At 40.3% G+C, this 17,794-nt stretch overlaps 1 protein-coding gene across 1 annotated transcript in view; it reads left to right on the forward strand.

Annotated features, from left to right (window-relative positions):
• Nucleotides 1–2,712: 2,712 nt before the first annotated feature.
• IFNE (interferon epsilon) overlaps nt 2,713–17,794 on the forward strand; it is a 46,807-nt gene continuing 31,725 nt past the window's right edge. The window contains 1 exon segment of the mRNA XM_037041761.1: nt 2,713–2,895. Within this exon segment, the coding sequence (XP_036897656.1) occupies nt 2,713–2,895 (183 nt within the window).

Raw genomic sequence — 17,794 nt, forward strand, 5'->3', positions numbered from 1 at the left:
TAGTGTATCATGAAATCAGTTTTGTTGATCCCCATAAGTATTATTTAAGAAAAGAAATAGAGGAATAACAGAGTACATTGCACATAGTGATGATAAGTGTTGCTTTGGAAAAGTTTTGCTTTAGTTACGTTATTGTATGGCAACTCATGTTGTAAATGCATTTTCCACAGTGGGTCCCATAAAAAATGTAGCTCTAGTAAGTTCAAGTAACTACTAGAATCACATTTACATTTAAAGATAGGAAAGTTAAGAGTAGGAGAGAAAGAAAGGATTCACAAGGAACTTTAGGAGCCGGCGCTTGCCTGCTTGCTAATCTGAGTGGACATTTAGTGATTTGGGTTTTCAGTGGATATTTGAGTGCTTCTGTGTACCAGATACTAAGCAAGCACTAGGGTTACAAAGAGAGCAAATAACAAAAATAGCTGTTCCACCTCTGTACCTCTTTTTCTCTATATTCATAGTGGTTTTGTTTTTCATAAAATTATATGATGGGTTTGACAGTTTGTACCCCATTAATCAAAAACAGAACAACTCACACATTCTAAGAGTCCATCTTCAATAGATGATATGTGTATCCTTTGAGTCTTCTTTTATTAGAGTCTTCATATTTTGTCTGAAGTGGTTAATAATTTTGCTTATAGTCAGTTCTGGTGGGGGGCAAAATAGCCAACCTCTTAGGAGTCTAGGCACTAAATGAAGCTTGCTTTATGATATAGACCATGTTGCTTTAGAACTGTGTGACCTGAAATAGCTACTTAAAACTTGGATTTTGTGACCTTCACACATCATATGTACCTGTACACACACTGGCAAAGGATCTTGCTTCAGAATTCTTTGGTTACTACTTAAGGCCACATAGATCCACACTCTTGTAATGTTTGGCCAGATTATCATATGAAATGGCAAAAATTTGTAGAAGCAGCCTCGGAAGTAAATATGCTGCTACCCATCACATGTTGGGAGCATGACCACCCACCATGAACGATTAGGAGCTACTGATACTATTTTAGTACTTGACCCAGCATCTATTCAGTTCCGAAAGTAGGGAGAGAAGTGAAACTCTGTAATGAAATAAGAGAAGTGTCCATGGAAGGAGGAGATGATTTGGAAACCACGAGGAGAGAGGATTGGAACAAGAGAATAATAAGAAAGATAACACTTAGCCCCTATGTCAGTAGTGGTTTCAGGCACAAAATAGTCACTTAAAAAGTCCCACAATGATGCTTGATAATTAGGGAAAACCCAGCTGCATGGCTGAACTGACTGTACCTATTAGATAATTTAAACATGTTTTTACAACTTGATAAATTGAAAGCACTTTGAATCTGGAGCAAGACAGCCTGGGTTGGAGTCTTGGTTCTGCCGTTTCCCAGCTCTGTGGCCCTCAGCAGACCACTTCACATCCTGAAACGTGGATGGTCTGTCATGCGAAATGGATGGAGTATTATTTCATCAGGATGATGATCAAGGTGAACTGAGAGCTTGTATGTAAAGTCCTTAGCATGTGATGAGTGCCCCCAAAATTCTCCCCAACTTCCTGCCCTACTGGAGAAAGTCAGATTTGTAGTGTATTTTTAAAACACAAGCAATTCCCATGTGAAAACATTATGGGCAACAACAGTGTTTGAGAACATAAAACAAAACTTTCCAAAATGACTTTTAATTACAAAGTAATTAAGTCTCTCATTCCCTGTCTGTGGGAGGACCGTACCACGGCCTCTTCCACAGACTGGTTTACTCTTCATTGCATCTTACACAACAAGCCAGATAAGCAAATGGTGTAGCATGAACATTTAGTTTGAATTTGGTATTGTAGGTTAAGAGGTCTCACAGATTACTTGTTTTTACTTCTCTAAATTGGTTACATAAGGCAATCTCTGATCCTTACCTTCAATGGAATTGTGATTTACAATATCCCTGTTAATTTTTCTTCTAGTTTATTATTTTGAAGACTTCTGAGCTTTTGGATGGCTTGGGTGATAACTATACCTACCTATGATTAGAACATTAAAAATAGAACAAGAAAATGGGGGCAGCTTCAGCAGAGGAAAGAAAAAGTCTGGGTGCTGTTGGAAGCCATTGAGTATGCCACTATAGAAGGGGAGAAGAAAGCAAGAGTGAGAAAAGGCACAGAAAAGCTAAGATCCAGCACCAAGACCATAAAGCCCAAAGGCAAATTGGAGTCCAGCATCTCCTAGGTTTTCCTTGGGCTGCATGTGAACTCGAACCTCAAAGACCAGCTGTGGGAGCTGGCAATAACAGCAGTGAAGCCCACCATTGGAACCTCAGTATACTTCTTATCTCAAGAAAAGTGGTCCTAATGCTAATAGACACTCTGGGGCCAAAGCTGACTTATGAACTCAGCTGGCTCTGCTCTCTCTGCCTGGATCAAAATGGAGCCTGATCATGATTGAAGCCCTGGCTATAAAGGAGAGGCCCACATTCAAGGTTCCTCATTCCCAGCTGGGAAAGAGGTGGATAGGAGAAAGTGAAGTGATAGAGTGATATCTTTCTGCATCAACCTTTCCTGGAAGCCAACCCAGAACAGTGTTGAAGAGCAGGCAACTAGGGCAGTAGGGCTGTGAGGAGCCAGAGGTCTGCATAGTGGGAAAGGGCCTCCTGAGGACACCCAACAGCATCAGTGGAGCAGGGAACTAGGTCCCCAGAGGCCAGAGCTGTACCACTAAGACCAGCACGCCACTGGGGACCAACATGCCATCCATGACCGTGGTGCCTCTCCAAGGCCCAATCTATAGCGTGGCACTGCTCAAGGCTACCCCCAGCAGGACTGGGCTGCTCAGCGACCAGCAGGAGCAGGTGTGCTGGGGTGTGAGGCAGGCTTCTATTGGGACCAGAGCCCAGACATCGGGAACGTGGGCCAGAGAAGTCCATACTGTGAGTGACTGGCAGGCCCCTGACACCACCTCTTTGTTGCTTGTTGCTCACAATAACCTTGTCAATGAAGGCCCAGACTCCAGGAGTCAGTTGTATTCTCACAACATTGCACCTACCTGCAATAAATGTTTTGGAACCAGAACAGCCAACAAAAGCATTGGGGACTGCAGAAGACAGGGAAAGCAGTAGAGCAAATGAAGAGTAGAAAAAACGAGGTTGCTCCTGAATGAAAAGTTACCTGTCCAGGCTGACATTAAATTCAAGCTGGGAAATGTAACTATCAAAATGGAAAATCAAAAGAACCACTGTAGTGAGATCCTACCAAACAGACAACAACTAGCTCCCAAATACGTAAAACCAAGTCAGCTCTTGGAGAAGGAAAATATGAAATCTGAGTTGAAGGACAGCATCTTTAATGAAGAAGAGCCAGGCCACAATCATGGTGGAGAACATAGAAAGGCAGGGGGTGGTGGGGAGGGCCCAGGTCTTGCTGGTGGCAATATGGAGGCGGGATTGTGACTTGTGCATAGACCTGCAACCAGAAAGCCAGAGACTCTATGTGAATTTGGACTTAGTACAGTGGTCCTGGCAGCGCAGGGATATGCAGACCACACAAAGCAGCTTACCAAATCTGAGGCTCCAACAGCAGCAGAAATGGGGGTGCCTGGAGCTTCTACTCCAAGGCAGGCCAGCCCCATCCTCCAAAGACCCCAAATCCTACTTCCATGGGCACCAAATTGAGGATTAATCCACAGTGGTTCCTAAACTATTAGACCCAGACAACCTGGAATTGGTGGACTTCCAGTCAAGATGGAGGCATAGGTAAACATGGCTCACCTCCTCAACACAACCACTTCAGAATTACAACTGAAATATAGAACGACCATCACTCAGAATCATCAGAAATTGAGTTGAATGGAAGCCTGACAACTATGGAATTAAACCATATCCATCCATACCAGTAGGAGGGGAGCAGACATGGAACGAGCTGGTTCCACATCCTCATGTGGTAGATAAAAATTTGGGAGGGATATCTTGGGAGTGAGAAGTCGCAGCCTCACACCAGCCCCCTGTTCCCCCATAGCCTAAGGTTCCAGTGCCAAGAAGATAAACCCCCATAACATCTAGCTGCAAAACCTAGTGGGGATTGAGTCGGTAAAAGAAACATTTGGAGTCCCAAGTTGTTCCTCTTAAAGAACCAAACACACAGACTTACTCAAATTTACTCCTTCTGAGTTCCAGCACTAGGGAAGCAGCTTGGAAAGCACCAGTGGCAGATGGGGAGGAACTGAAGTGTCTGGCATCAAGGCAGGAGCTAGGGGACAACAGAAGACACCATGGTCCATGGTCTGGGCGTGGCTTGCATTCTTGCCTCTGTGTTGCCACCACTGAGGCCTGGGCTCTCCTTTTCATCTCCTGTCTTCTGCTGTCCATCATGTCCCAGACAGAAAGGCAGGCAGAAGCCATTGTCCCTTTACTGAGCCCTACCCCTACAGAGCCACAGAGCCACAGAGCCCGCTGACAGGTGCCATATATGAGACTCCATCAACCTGGCTAGCACTGTTTGCTCTGTCCTGCAGATCCCCTGAGACTCCCACCCAATTTACAGGGCCACCCAAGCTGTTAACCACAACTTTTCCATATGAATGGCTTGTTTTAGCTCATACTTCACAACTTCCTAAATCCTATGAATCAAGCAACAGCTGGCCTCAGTAAACCACCAGCCCATGTACCTCTTGCAAGTGGCTGCAGGCCCAGAACTAGCAGCAGCCAGCCTAGATTCATAGCTTAGCCTTACCTGGGAGCCTCAAGCCCAGCACAGGTAGCAGCCATCTCAGATTGCTCTATAGCTCAGGCAGGGTGGCCCTGGAGCAGAACACATGTGGGGCCTAACCTTGGCCTGCACCACCCAGGAAACTCCAGAGGCTGTGCATCAAGTAGACAGCTACAGACCGTGTCAGAGCACCATCACCCTGCCTCTGCACAGTTAATCCTCCACAGGGGGCAGATGATGGTGGTCAGTGGTCATCACCAGTCCTTGCAGCTGACTGGCCTGGATAAGTCCCTCCTATTGACCTGTCAACAGCAATCAAAGCTCAACTACAAGAGGAAGGTGTACTCAGCCTGCATGATGGGCACATCTTGAGTACCCAGCTTGGGTGATAGGGGAGGCAGTGCCACTGGACCCTATAGGACACCTACTACATTAGGCCAAGGTATCAAGACAGGGAGTCATAGCAGCTCTGCCTAATACAAGAGAAAAGCAGTTAGTTACCTACAGGGGAGTTCCCATAAGACTGTGAGCTGATTTCTCAAAAGAAACTGCAGGCTAGAAGGGATTGGCAACAAATATTCCAAGTCATGAAAAGCAGGGACCTACAGCCAAGATTGCTCTACCCAGTAAGTATATCATTTAGAATCGAAGGGTAGATAAAGAGCTTCCCAGACAAGAAACCACCAAAGGAGTTCATCATCACCAAACCATTATTATATGAAATGTTAAAGGGACTTACTTAAAAAAAAACAAGATCAAAACTATGAACAATATATGGCAATAAATACATATCTATCAACAATTGAATCTAAAAAAAACCTAAGCACACAAGAAGAATAGAGACAGAATCCTGGATATGGAGAGCGTTTTGATGGTTGCCAGACTGGAGGGGTATGTGAGCAAACGGGTAAAGAGGTGAGGGGATTAAGAAGTACAAATAGGTAGTTCCAGAATAGCCACGGGGATGTAAAGTACCAAATCGGAAATGGAGAAGCCGAGGAACTTATGTGCATGATGCACAGACATGAACAAAGGTGTGGGGATGGCCTGAGTGAGGGGCTGGGTGGAGGGGGACAAACTGGGAAAAATCAGGACAACCATAACAGCATAATCAATAAAATACAATTTTAAATAAAAGAACATCAACAAAAATACCTATTAGTTTCCGACTCCCACCTCCTAAGAGTCTTTGTCTATATACAATAGTTCTCCTTTTATCCATGGAGGGTATGTTCCAAGACCCCCAGTGGATTCCTGAAACCATGGATAGTACTAAACCCTATAAATACTATGTTTTTTCCCTATGCATACGTACCTATGATACAGTCTAATTTATAAATTAGGCACAGTGAGAGATTAACAACAATAACTAATAAAATAGAATGGCTTCTCTCTAGCATGTCTGAATTGCTGGCATCACTACTCATGTGCTTTGGGGCCATGATTAAGTAAAACAAGGGTTACTTGAGCACAAGCACTGAGACACCACAGCAGTGGGTCTGATAACTAAGATAGCTACTAAATGACTAGTGGGCAAGTGATGGACGCACTGTAGATATACTGGACAAAAGGATGATTCGCATCCCACAGGTGGGACAAAGCAGGATGGCAAGGGATTTCATCATGCTCTTCAAAATGGCGGGCAATCTGAAATGTATGAATTGTTTATTTCTAGAATTTTCCATATAGTTTCTGACAGCTAAAACCATGGAAGGTGAAACTGCAGATATGAGGAGGATTACTGGCTCAATAATTGCTGAAAACAGGACTTCCTTTTCAAGAAGTAATCCAGAAAATGCCAAGTGACACACCATACTTACATGTGAGCCCAAAGAAATGGCATATTTGTCAAAACACAGCCACATTATGCACACACTTTTTGAAAACTCCTGGAAAAATGCACCTAGGTGAATGGGCACCTAGGTGCATTCACTTGGCTTGGGAAGGACCAACCCAGAGCTGACCTTGTTTATTCAGACAAAATATGCTACACCATGTTTTTCTCTCACTGTTCCATGATTTTCCTGCCCTCTATCCGTGAATGACTTTGGTGTATATTTTCTTTTCTGCTGGCTCCTCTACAGATTGTCATTAACATATCCAACTGTTCGTAGGTTTGCTGGACATTTTACATGAAAATGTTCTGGTTGATTAGTTAGGAGTTTAAAACACATGGGACTAGTGAATTCATGGGAAGGTTTCAACATTGCCACCCTGCATATTGTAGAGCACTTCACCGCAGTTAAAATTCTAATAGCAACTAATTGAGGAAGAAAACAAATGTTCTTCCAATAACACAGAAGATAGCTATGTTATCATCTTCCTGGTTTTGGTGATGTTTTTAAATTGATTTCAAATTTGCACTGTTTTAAATTATCAAAATATATGAATTTGCTTAATTTTATTTTTTAAGATGTACTAATTCAGAAGCATGGTCTCTATGAGTCCTAAAGGAGTAAATGCTTTTTAAAATTATATTTACTTAGCCAGCTCTGTTCTGCCTTTCTACTCTTAGTATTATTTCTCTCAGATCATTGAAAGCAATGTGCTTTTCACTGAATTTTTGAAAACCTGTTTATACTTTTAGGAAATGCCTGATGGTTACAGACAAAAGCCATGTAAATGCTGATATGCAAAAAATAAACATTTATTTTAAGTATACCTAAGACCGTGAAAGGTTTCATTTACTTTAAAGCAGTTGGTCATTCTTTAAAATCTTTTAAAAATTTTATTTGACATCATCTAAGTGAGAGAGAATTTAAACAATTCAGTTTGTTTTCGCTAGTAGGCACTTTATGCTAATCAAGTTAGTAAGTTGAACCGCTCAATGTCAAGGGTTTGACAAGCTGAATACAGTAAACCATTTTCTCCTGAAGTCAAGCCTCCTCAGTAACTTTCTAGAGACAAGAGTTTGCTGATGTGTGCAGCCTCAACAATGCTTCCCATTTCACTTCCTCTGCAAGGGAGTGCCCTGACCTCATAAACAACCACCATGAACTCAACTGGATAAATGTCAAATGTCAAATATGTGCTGTAAGGAGGGCTACACAGTGTGAAGACTTAAAATGTGCAGGTACTGGCTGGTGGAAAGGCATCTAAACTCAGCGTCACCGCAGTTTCCAGTTTCCTACAAGGAAATCACTGGAGTCTTCCAGATTCTTAGACTTAGGTTCTCCCTGTTGGATCTGCTAGGACTTTGTGTTTTGAGAGAACATCTTTTTACAAGTCATTTAAAGTGTTAATAATTATATAATTGGTTAAATTTTCACAGCCCATCTGAATCGTGGTGTTTGACTATTTGATACACAGCTAAATGGGTCAATTTGCTACACTTGGTTATTTGGGGTAGCAGAGATGCAGTACTGAGTCTGAGTAGAGGGTGTGTGCATGGAGGATATAATCTACTTTTGGTTTGGTAGTTATGAAAATTTGTGGCTACAATCACAGGGCTTTGAGATTCAGGAGCTGAAACTTAAAACTGGTCAGTTTCCTTCAAGCTGCTTTTTGCAGCAGGGCTTCATTCATGCTCAAAACAGTGCTGTTTGGAGGTGCTCAGTGCCTACAAGTTCCGGAGAGCAAAATGGGGTGTGAAAAGTGCTTTTATATTTTTCACCTGACTTCAATTTACTTGAAAGAAAATACAAACTACATGCTTATATCTACATGCCTCCTGACTTTGTGAAATATTGAAGCATGGATTTACAAAAATATTAAAGATGCAGAAAAAAATTATAGAATGGTAGCTTCTATGATGTTCTTTTTAAAAATAATTATTACCCTTGACACTTACATATGCTGTCTTCAAAGTGCTTGGCAAATATTAATTAAATTTTTAGAACTTTAAAGGAACTCAGATCAGCTTGCTTTTTTGAGAGAGAATGTTCCATTGAAGTCAGGTGGTATAATATTGAACTATAATAGAATTATTAAAAGATTCTTAGTAGGATGCCTGGGCTTCGAAGAACAGTGATTGAAGTGGAGTAAGGCAGTGTACATCTAAGAAAGTTATTTGGTTCGTGCTAAAGAAAAACTGAATGTATTGTCTTGACCAAATAAATTAATGCCCAAGTGAAGTCACTCAATGATAAGAAGTGGACAGGGTTTAATTTTTTTTCTGCACTGTTCAGGAAGCTGTAGAGTGGCACTTGACATAATACCTACATTGAACATTTGTAGATTTGTCCCATGTAGACATATTAAAGAATTACTTTTTCATACAAGAGAAGTAACAAAAAATAAGCTCATATTAACCCATTGTAAGAAAAATAAGTGTCCTAAAATGGTTAGCATTAAAAAATATTTTCGAAAGAGCGAATATACAACTATTAATAGTTATGATAAATTCTACCAGATTCAGAGTTTAGAACATCCTGTTATTTTAAAATAACTTAATGCCTGTATTGAACTTCTTAAAGATTTGCTTTTACTGAAGGTTTCACCTTGAGGATGGTTATGCCAATATGACACACATTAGTTCCTGATGACTTGCTTCCCAAACTGCTTACAGTTCCATTTCTACCTGCCCCACCACACACGCGCGCACACACGTGCAGCTATCAGCAGAGAGTTAATATTTAACTGTGGCAATGAGGAAGTGCTCTGTGGGTAAATCCGAAACCCTGCACACCAGTAATTCATCTTAATCCTGTCCATGTAATGAGGGCAACTGATAGAATGCATTATACAAAGCAATTCATATAAATGTAAGAATAATATAAACAAAACAATTACTCATGGGAGGGTAGCGCTGGGAATGTGGAAAGTAGCCGCCCTTACCTGAGCTTCAGTTTTCTTATTTGTAATATGATCTCAGTTTAAAACAAAACAAAAACTAGCTCAATTCTTGTCACATAATATGTTTCACAAATGTTTACTCCCTGCCCTCAAAGTGAAATTTCTTGTCATTTTTTATTTTAGGAGAAAGAGAGCAAAGCTAATTTTGTTTAGTTCCTGGTTGTTTCTTGCCTGAGATCATTTGCATCTGTCTCTTCTACCTGTGGTTCTCTAACCTGGCTGCGCATTTTAGTCACCTGGGGAACTTTTATAAGCAGGCCAGTGCTCCAGCCCTATCTCTCGAGATTCTGATCCATTCATTGTGCTGTGGGGCTCCAGGCATCAGTAGTTTTTAAAAGTTCAAAGGATTCTAGTGAACTGCAAGGGTTGTGATTTACACTCAGCAGGCACCAGAATCCCCAGAAGAGGGAGTTCACTTAGCTCCAGCCCCAGGCAGCAGCCTGTACTCAGCAGTTCCAATTGTCCTCCAGTCACTGATCATGAAATTTGGAGAAAATGAAAGTCAGCTTATCTGGAAGAAGATTGGAGTCCGATTTCATGGCATGAAAATTGGGACTAAATTGCTCATATTTATGCTGTTTTAAGACATTTTGTAAATCAGAAATAAATTGAGTAATAAAACTTTAATGAGGAACAAGTGTCTGTGCTTACAGAATGTGACTGAAGACAGAGTTACATTTCCCAGGATTCATCTTTTGATATCCCATCATACACTGTAAGTGATTATATATATATTTTTTGAAAAGTAAATAGTAATAGTAATATATAGTATATAGTAATATATATAGTATATATATTACTATATAGTAACATACTATATATAGCAATATACTATATATATTACTATATAGTATATATATACTATATATACTATATATATTACTATATAGTATATATATACACTATAGTATATACTATAATATACTATATATAGTAATATATGATATATATTACTATATATACTAGTAATATATATCATATATTACTATATACTATATATTACTATTACTATTTACTTTTCATAAAAATGAGAAAGTAAATATATAGTAATATATACTATATATATTACTATATATATATATATGAAAAATAAATGTAGTTCTTAACATTTAAATTTAATGGGGAAAATATATATCTTAACTAGAGCTAGTCATATTTTTAATGTTTTTGAAGTGGCCTGGGAGAATTATGGTACAGAAGAGATTTTTGGTAGGAATTCTAGGCATAGTTTATTGTAAAAAATACACATTTTTCCCTTGGCATAAATAAATGTTGTTAAGGTTTAAATGGAAAACTATAATTTATCATATGGAGACGTTTCCACTACTTGTCACCTAATGGCTTAAATGAAGAGCAATGAGTTGTATTTTTTATACATTTTCTTTTTACCAAGATTCTTGAAAGATCTGTGGGTCCTTGGTTGTATTCTAACCCTTCCTTTCTATCTGACATGCAGCTTATCACCTATTTGCTTCTTCCAGTCACAGTCCAGCCCAACTCTTGGTTTCGGGTCTGTAGAGAGCCCGTCTTGCGGCAGCAGGCACTTCCAGTGCAGCAGATGGAACGGCTGTCCGCTTCTTCTGGCTGGCAAGCACGGTAGAACCACAGTTGAAATCGCCTGGTTAGAACATCTCCATTTATTTTTAAGTGCTGTTTCTTGCTAAACATCCAACAGAAATGATGTCTCTAGAAGAGAAAGCTAATTATAAACTAGTAAGGAAAATATTATATTTCTTTCTTAAAAGTGTAACATGTTTATTTGCTTTAGAATATCATGGACTAATTAAATCCATTCATGGCTATTGTAAGGAAATGAAATTATTTTTATTTGGGGCTTCTTTCCATTTCAGAGTGAACATTCTCATACTGACATCAGTAATCAAAACAAATGGCTTCATAGTAAAAGATAACTCTGGTCAATATAAGCAGAAACATAATTAGGTATATGTAAAGGGGTCTTCACTATAATAGAAAATAAACAAATTTGTAGTAATATTTCCTAGTTCTATGAAAAACAAAAGTCCTAAGGGCAGGTGCTTCTTTACCTTCTGGGGCAATAAGCACTTTTTCCTTGAGGTTGTATGAGATTGCCAAATGCTGGTAGAAAGAATAGGCGAAGAGGCAGGTGGTAATTCGAATATGGTGTTGGTACTGTGGCTCAGGGGGCAGCCCCTTAACTACACTGCCAGGTTCATTACTCTGCACTTGCCACTTCTTCACTGAAGTTGGGCTTCTGTCTTTGGTTCTCCAGGCTGTCAGTCTCCTTCTTTCTGCTCTTCTTGAGTTTGAGATGCTTGTGGGCATTTACTAGGAAAATGACTTACGTACTTTAAGAAGTATTTCCAGAGTACCTCAGGTTGTTGAAAGGAAACATCTAAAAGTACACACATTTGCTCTCATTCTTGTTTAGTATCTATTAATATTTATCTTTCCTTAGTGGGTATTAAAATAAAAGACTTTTAGCCCTAGACCAGACTTCAGAGATGTATTTAGTGGAAGGGCATCATAACTGGAAGTGGTACAAAGGGAAATGGTACTATTTGTTTTTGCATAAAGCTGAACTCATTTTTATGAATCAAATTTGGGTTATAAAGCCTCAATTCTGCATGTTGTCTTTAAAGATAATAAAATTGGAATGAAGATCCTTACCTTGCAGAGATTTGAGGAGGATTGGAAATAAGTCAATAATGTATAAAAATCTGCATAGAATAGAAATCAGTGACAGCCATTGCCATCGCTGTTGTTATCACGGTTCTCTCTTGCAGACCATCCACCTTTCCATTCCTCATCCCAGGTTACTCGTGGCCTGCATACTGTGACCCTCCTCCATAGAGTACCTCCTGAAGCATCCTCTGGAATCTAGCTCTTCCTGGAGACTTGGCACTCTCTGCATCTGCAAACTGCCCTCTCATCATTAGAGTCTCAGAGCATTGGATTTTAATTAGGACAAAAGCCTCTTCAAAAGCATACGGGGAGTAGGCCCTGGTGGCAGATGTGCTTTCATCAGCAGCACCAAAATTACCTGCAAGGGAGAATAAAAAGAATCACAACCTCCAGTGAATATAACTTAGCATTCCTTAGTGTGTCCATTTGTTAGAATAGGGCATTTATTATTATCATCGTTACCACCACCATCATCATCATCATCATCATTATCATTAGGCACTGCCTGAGCAGAGTCTTGAAGATGAATTCTGTTTGCCAGGTAGATCAAGGGAGGGTACCATAGGAAACAACACTTACAAAAGGCTAGATAATTAGCATTCTAAGGGAATGACACTTAGAAGTGATGGAAATATTTGGGAGCCCTTGGTTTTTGGATTATTTGGGGGAGTCCCCTCCCCTGTATACTGTATGTCTGAGTTTGGTGGTATTTGGCTCACAGGAAACCATCTAGCCCGATAATAAAAACATTTTACATTTTAATTGTATGTTTAGACAACATTCCAAAGATTACTAGAAAACAAGAAAACTGAGTCATTCATACTCTTGCCATGAATCAGCATGGTGGATCATTCCTTCCTCTTAGATGGAATCATCTAAGCTCTTTTGGAATCATAAAGCAGAATGGCCATTTACAATAATGTATCGGGGCAGGAAGAATGGTAGGAACACAGTGCAGCTGGGGATGTATCTGGCATGCTAGGGATATGGTGAGGAGATGACTCTAGCCCAAAGGGAGAGCCGCATTGGCAAGTAAAGGTTAAAGCTGGTGGGCCTGGGAGTGAGTGTGGGGTAGAGTGGTACAGAGTCTGGGGGAAGGCATGCTGAACTCTAACATTTACTAGCATTGTGATTGTAAACTAATCATGGAACCTTCTCTGCGGTTATTTTCTTGTGTACAGAATGGAGATAATTTTCCTCTTCTGCTCTTCAGCTTGAAGTTTGGATTTAATAAAAGAATAGATGTAAAGTGCTTAACACTTAATAGATTCTAGATTCATTCTCTGTGTGGTTTAGACTTGCAAAGCTATCAAACTCATTTTCACCAGGGGCCACATCAGCCTCATGGTCGAGGTTGCCTTCAAAATCTAATTTTAGGACTGTATAAATGTAACTTCTCCTTGACTAGGGGCAAGGAGCTTGGCGCTGCCACTGGGTAGAAACAAGGTGCTGGGCTGGATAAAACAAGGTGGAGAACCAGGTTTGGCCCCTGGGCCTTGTGTTTGCCACCTGAGATACTAGCATGTGAATTCAGTGGTAGGTTCAGCCGTCATAAAAATTTTATTTCTGTAAGATGTGTACTGTGCCAGATCTTTAAGGGTGGTGGTTGTCCAGTGAGGAGGAGGTCCCCTTGTGTGTGTCTGGGTTTTGGGAGGCAGCGCATATTAATGATAAGTCACCCAGCTCCTCCTATGACTCACAGTAGCCTCACATTCTCCACATTTTCACACATGAAACTGTATCCCACCATAGAATGCTGTGCTCTTTGTCCAGAGGCAGTCCTGGGGTTGCATAGATCTATCCATAGTCTCTCTCAGCTTTGGCCCCTCTGAAGCCAAGAGCACACATTTTTTTAGGTGACTAGCTAGGATTGAGGGTAGGGGACAGGGCATTCCATGACCATGAAGTCTGGAGAAAGTAGAATGACTCATACTAAAAAAATAACAATCTGATTGTAAAATAAACATTTTAATTTAATACAAGACATATTTTAAGGGCTTAAGAACTGAAGTCTTTAGGGAAAAAAGCCAGTTATCAATCCAAGCCAATGCTTTTATACTGATAGAGACTGAAGTGTAGAAGCTGTAGTGATCTTCAAAAGGATAATTGAATCATGGCCTTAAACAAGTGGAGTTTTAAAAAATAATTGCAAGCCCTGGCTGGTGTAGCTCAGTGGATTGAGCACAGGCCTGCGAACCAGAGGATCGTAGTTCCGTTCCCAGTCAGGGCACATGCCTGGGTTGCAGGCCGGTTCCCTGCAGGCCAACTCCCAGCAGGGGGCACACCAAAGGCAACCATACATTGATGTTTCTCTCCCTCTCTCCTTTCCCCTCTAAAGATAAATAAATAGAATCTTAAAAAAAAATAATTGCATTAGTCCTGACTAGTGTGGCTCAGCTGGTTGGGCATCATCCCACAAAGTGAAAGGTCACTGGTTCGATTCCTGGCCAGGGTACATGCCTGGGTTGTGAGTTCAGTTTCCAGTTGGGGTGGGTACCAGAGGCAGCTGATCAATGTTTCTCACATCAATGGTTCTCTCCTCCTCTTTCTCCCTCCTTTCCCCTCTCTCTAAAGGTAAATAAATAAAATCTTTGAAAATTACATTAGATAAAATCCTAGGAATATGGAATTTAAAATGAATGTGAGGGAGCAAAATGAGTATTCATACTTTGTACGGAATGTTCTAAAGTTGAGCTCAGTTTTTAGGTATATGGAAAATGTGTTAAGCAAGAAAAAAGTAGTCTCTCAAACTGATTTTAAATGGTGGAAATACTGTTTTTTCCTCTTTACACTTAATTCCCTTTGAAAGTTTAATATAGTTCACGAAGTTTTCACGGGGGAAGTGGGAACCATATTTTGCTCTCCCAACGAAGATCCTGCACAGCCTTCCTTCGGAACACTCTGATCACATAAGGCCCATGAACTGCACCCATGCACAGAGGTACAATTTAGGATTCAGGAATCATCAATCTTCAAGTAAATCAGTGCTACAGATTCTTCAAATTAAAGTTCCAGATGGTGGCTTTAGACTAGGATTAAATCAAGATCTCTCTAATCAGGAGTCTGCATTTTTAAAATATTTGTCCTTTTCCAGAATTCTCTGTCTCAGTGCGAGTTACCTCTGTCCATCCAGAACAAACTGGAAAACTAGGTTTTTAATTAGTTCCTTCATTTTCTTAGGCCCTCAAGTCCTCCAACAAGTTCTCTCTGTCTGCCTTCCAAATCTATGTTGAATCTGGGTACTTTTCTCTTCTAATCCAGGTTGCCACCATCTCAGCCTAGACAGCCTTGGTGGCTCCTAGCTGGTCTCTCTGCAATCACTCTGTCCCCTCCTGTCTCTTTACCACTAAATAACAGCCAGAGCCATCTTGTCAAACTGGAGTCTTACACCGTTGCTTCCTTACGGCCCTTTGACAGTTTCCCTTTGATCCTGGTTTTAAAAAAAAAGAAAAAACCCTGGATCCTTAAAATTCTCTCACTTAGCAAATACTGATGAACATTTCTGCTATAAACCTTTTATCATGTTGTGTCCTGGGGATGCAGAAATAAATGAGACTTGCTTCCTACCCACAAGGAGCCTCGTCCCCCAGTCTAGCCGAACAGTGCTCAAATTAAGTTTGCTTATTCATTCATTAATGTTCACAAAACTACTATAATTTACCAGCAGAAGCTGTGCCAGAATGCACTTAGGTGTCAGTTGGGCCTTCAGTGAAATGGGCGGCTTGAACAAATGTGGTCTCCATGCTATCATATGATCTGGTCAGCCAAAATCCAGAGCACACAGTGGTAATAATTAACCTTGTGTCAGTTATCTTTCTATAGTAACATTGCATAGCAAACAAATGATTTTAAACCCAAAGGAGTTCATCAGTCAATGTTTATTTGCTTGCATACTGAGGTGGTCAGCTAAGCAAGCTCTGTTCATTTGGTTGAGCTTGCTCTGTGTCCGGGTTGGCCGGGTTGCCTGGGTGTTGGGTGATGTAGGCTGCCTTGGCTGGGATGAACAGGGAGACTTTGCTCTGCCACATGCATCTTATTTTTCGGTAGCTTGAGTGTGTTCTTAGAGTGGTGGTTAAGGCTGAAGAGAGAGCAGGCAAGCCCAGTCTCACGAGTGCTTTTTAAAGTCTGGTGCATTACACCTTGCCAAGGTCACAAACGGACTAAAGCAAATCACACATCTAACTATGGAGTCAGAATGGATGCTGCAGAGATACATGACCAGAACATGGGCACAGGGAGACCTGAGGCCGTAATTTTAATCCATCACAATGCTATGTTTCCTTATTATAGTTTGTGCTTGATCCATAGGACTTACCAAAGTAAGTGAAAATATATATTGTGGTAAGGGTTTACCCCTCCCCTAGTGCCCAATTTAGGAAATGTAGTATGGACAGAGACCCTGTCTTCAGTGCCATGCTTGGCAAGTAAAGATGCCCAACAAATATTAAACAAATGAAATTATTAGTAGACTGGTAACCTGGAGCTGTTTCCTTGAGGTAATTAAACTTTCTCAGCCTCAGCTTAATCATTTATAAGTAGGGGATAATAATACCTATGACTTTAATGAGTGGGGGAGGGATGTAAAAGTACAGGCTGTTTGCTCAAAAAAGAGTTGCTTGTCCTCTCTTCTCCCATCTTCTCTTCTCACTGGGTTTATAGGAATTTGAGAAAGTAGTAAATGGTTTGATCTTGGCCTGTCTAGGCAAGAAGTTGTAGTATAGAGGTACCCCTATTAAAAATGTCTCCCTTATCTTCTAAATAAAAACAAATTTTGTATAATATTCATCTTCTAAAACATTTAGACCCCCTTGAAGGCCTAAATCTATTAACTGTTTGCAGTTTGTCTTAAATTCCTGTAATGAAGGGCTGGATTTCTTCTTTCTCTTTTCTATAGAAAACATAGGCAAAGAGGAAAAGGGTGTTAAGAATGGGTACAGAAATGTGAGTGGGGGATTAGAGCTCTCTGAAGGAGAACAAGCCTGGTAAGTCCCACAGTGTATGGGGGGAGGGCCTTTGGACAGGCGGGAAGTATGAGGTCTTCCAGCAGGAAGGACAGGGACTGGAGGGGAAAACAAGGAGTATGGACTTAACCCTTTCGTCCAGTTTCTCTTTGCTTCAGTGGGTGCAACCTGGGGGCTGTTTCTGATGCCTGATATCGGTATTTGGTTGTTTTTTAAATATTCCTAAACTAAAATATATAATTTTTATTTAGTTATATCTATTTACATATAGTTTTATTATATTTAGTTTGTATATAGTTATATACAATTAGATAACTAAAATAATTGTAGATATAATTTTACTCCTTTCCTGCCGCCTCCCAGATGTAGGGCAGACACACATCTGGCTTCTATCAGTTAGGGAGTAGCTTTAAGTACATCCTGTCAAATTGTCTGTTCCCAAAAGCAATACCAACACATTCAGTGAATGTTATTTTTTCCCCACAGTTATGTTCTTGATTGGACCACACATTTTTCCATAATACTGTATTTGAAAAATAGTACATTCTAGCTCTTTATACATAATCAGCTCCCTACCTCCAGCCTTTTTAGAAAATGCTTTCTTTTTTTAATAAAGTGTTAAGTAGATTGTATTATGGCTCTGGAAAAACACATTGAGTATTAATTATCCCATTTTTTAATTACTGTGATTAAGTTGTTCTCATTC

The sequence above is a fragment of the Sturnira hondurensis genome, unplaced genomic scaffold (assembly GCF_014824575.4).
Source record: "Sturnira hondurensis isolate 20B ecotype Veracruz unplaced genomic scaffold, ASM1482457v3 Scaffold0003201, whole genome shotgun sequence".
In the NCBI taxonomy this organism is placed as follows: domain Eukaryota; kingdom Metazoa; phylum Chordata; class Mammalia; order Chiroptera; family Phyllostomidae; genus Sturnira; species Sturnira hondurensis.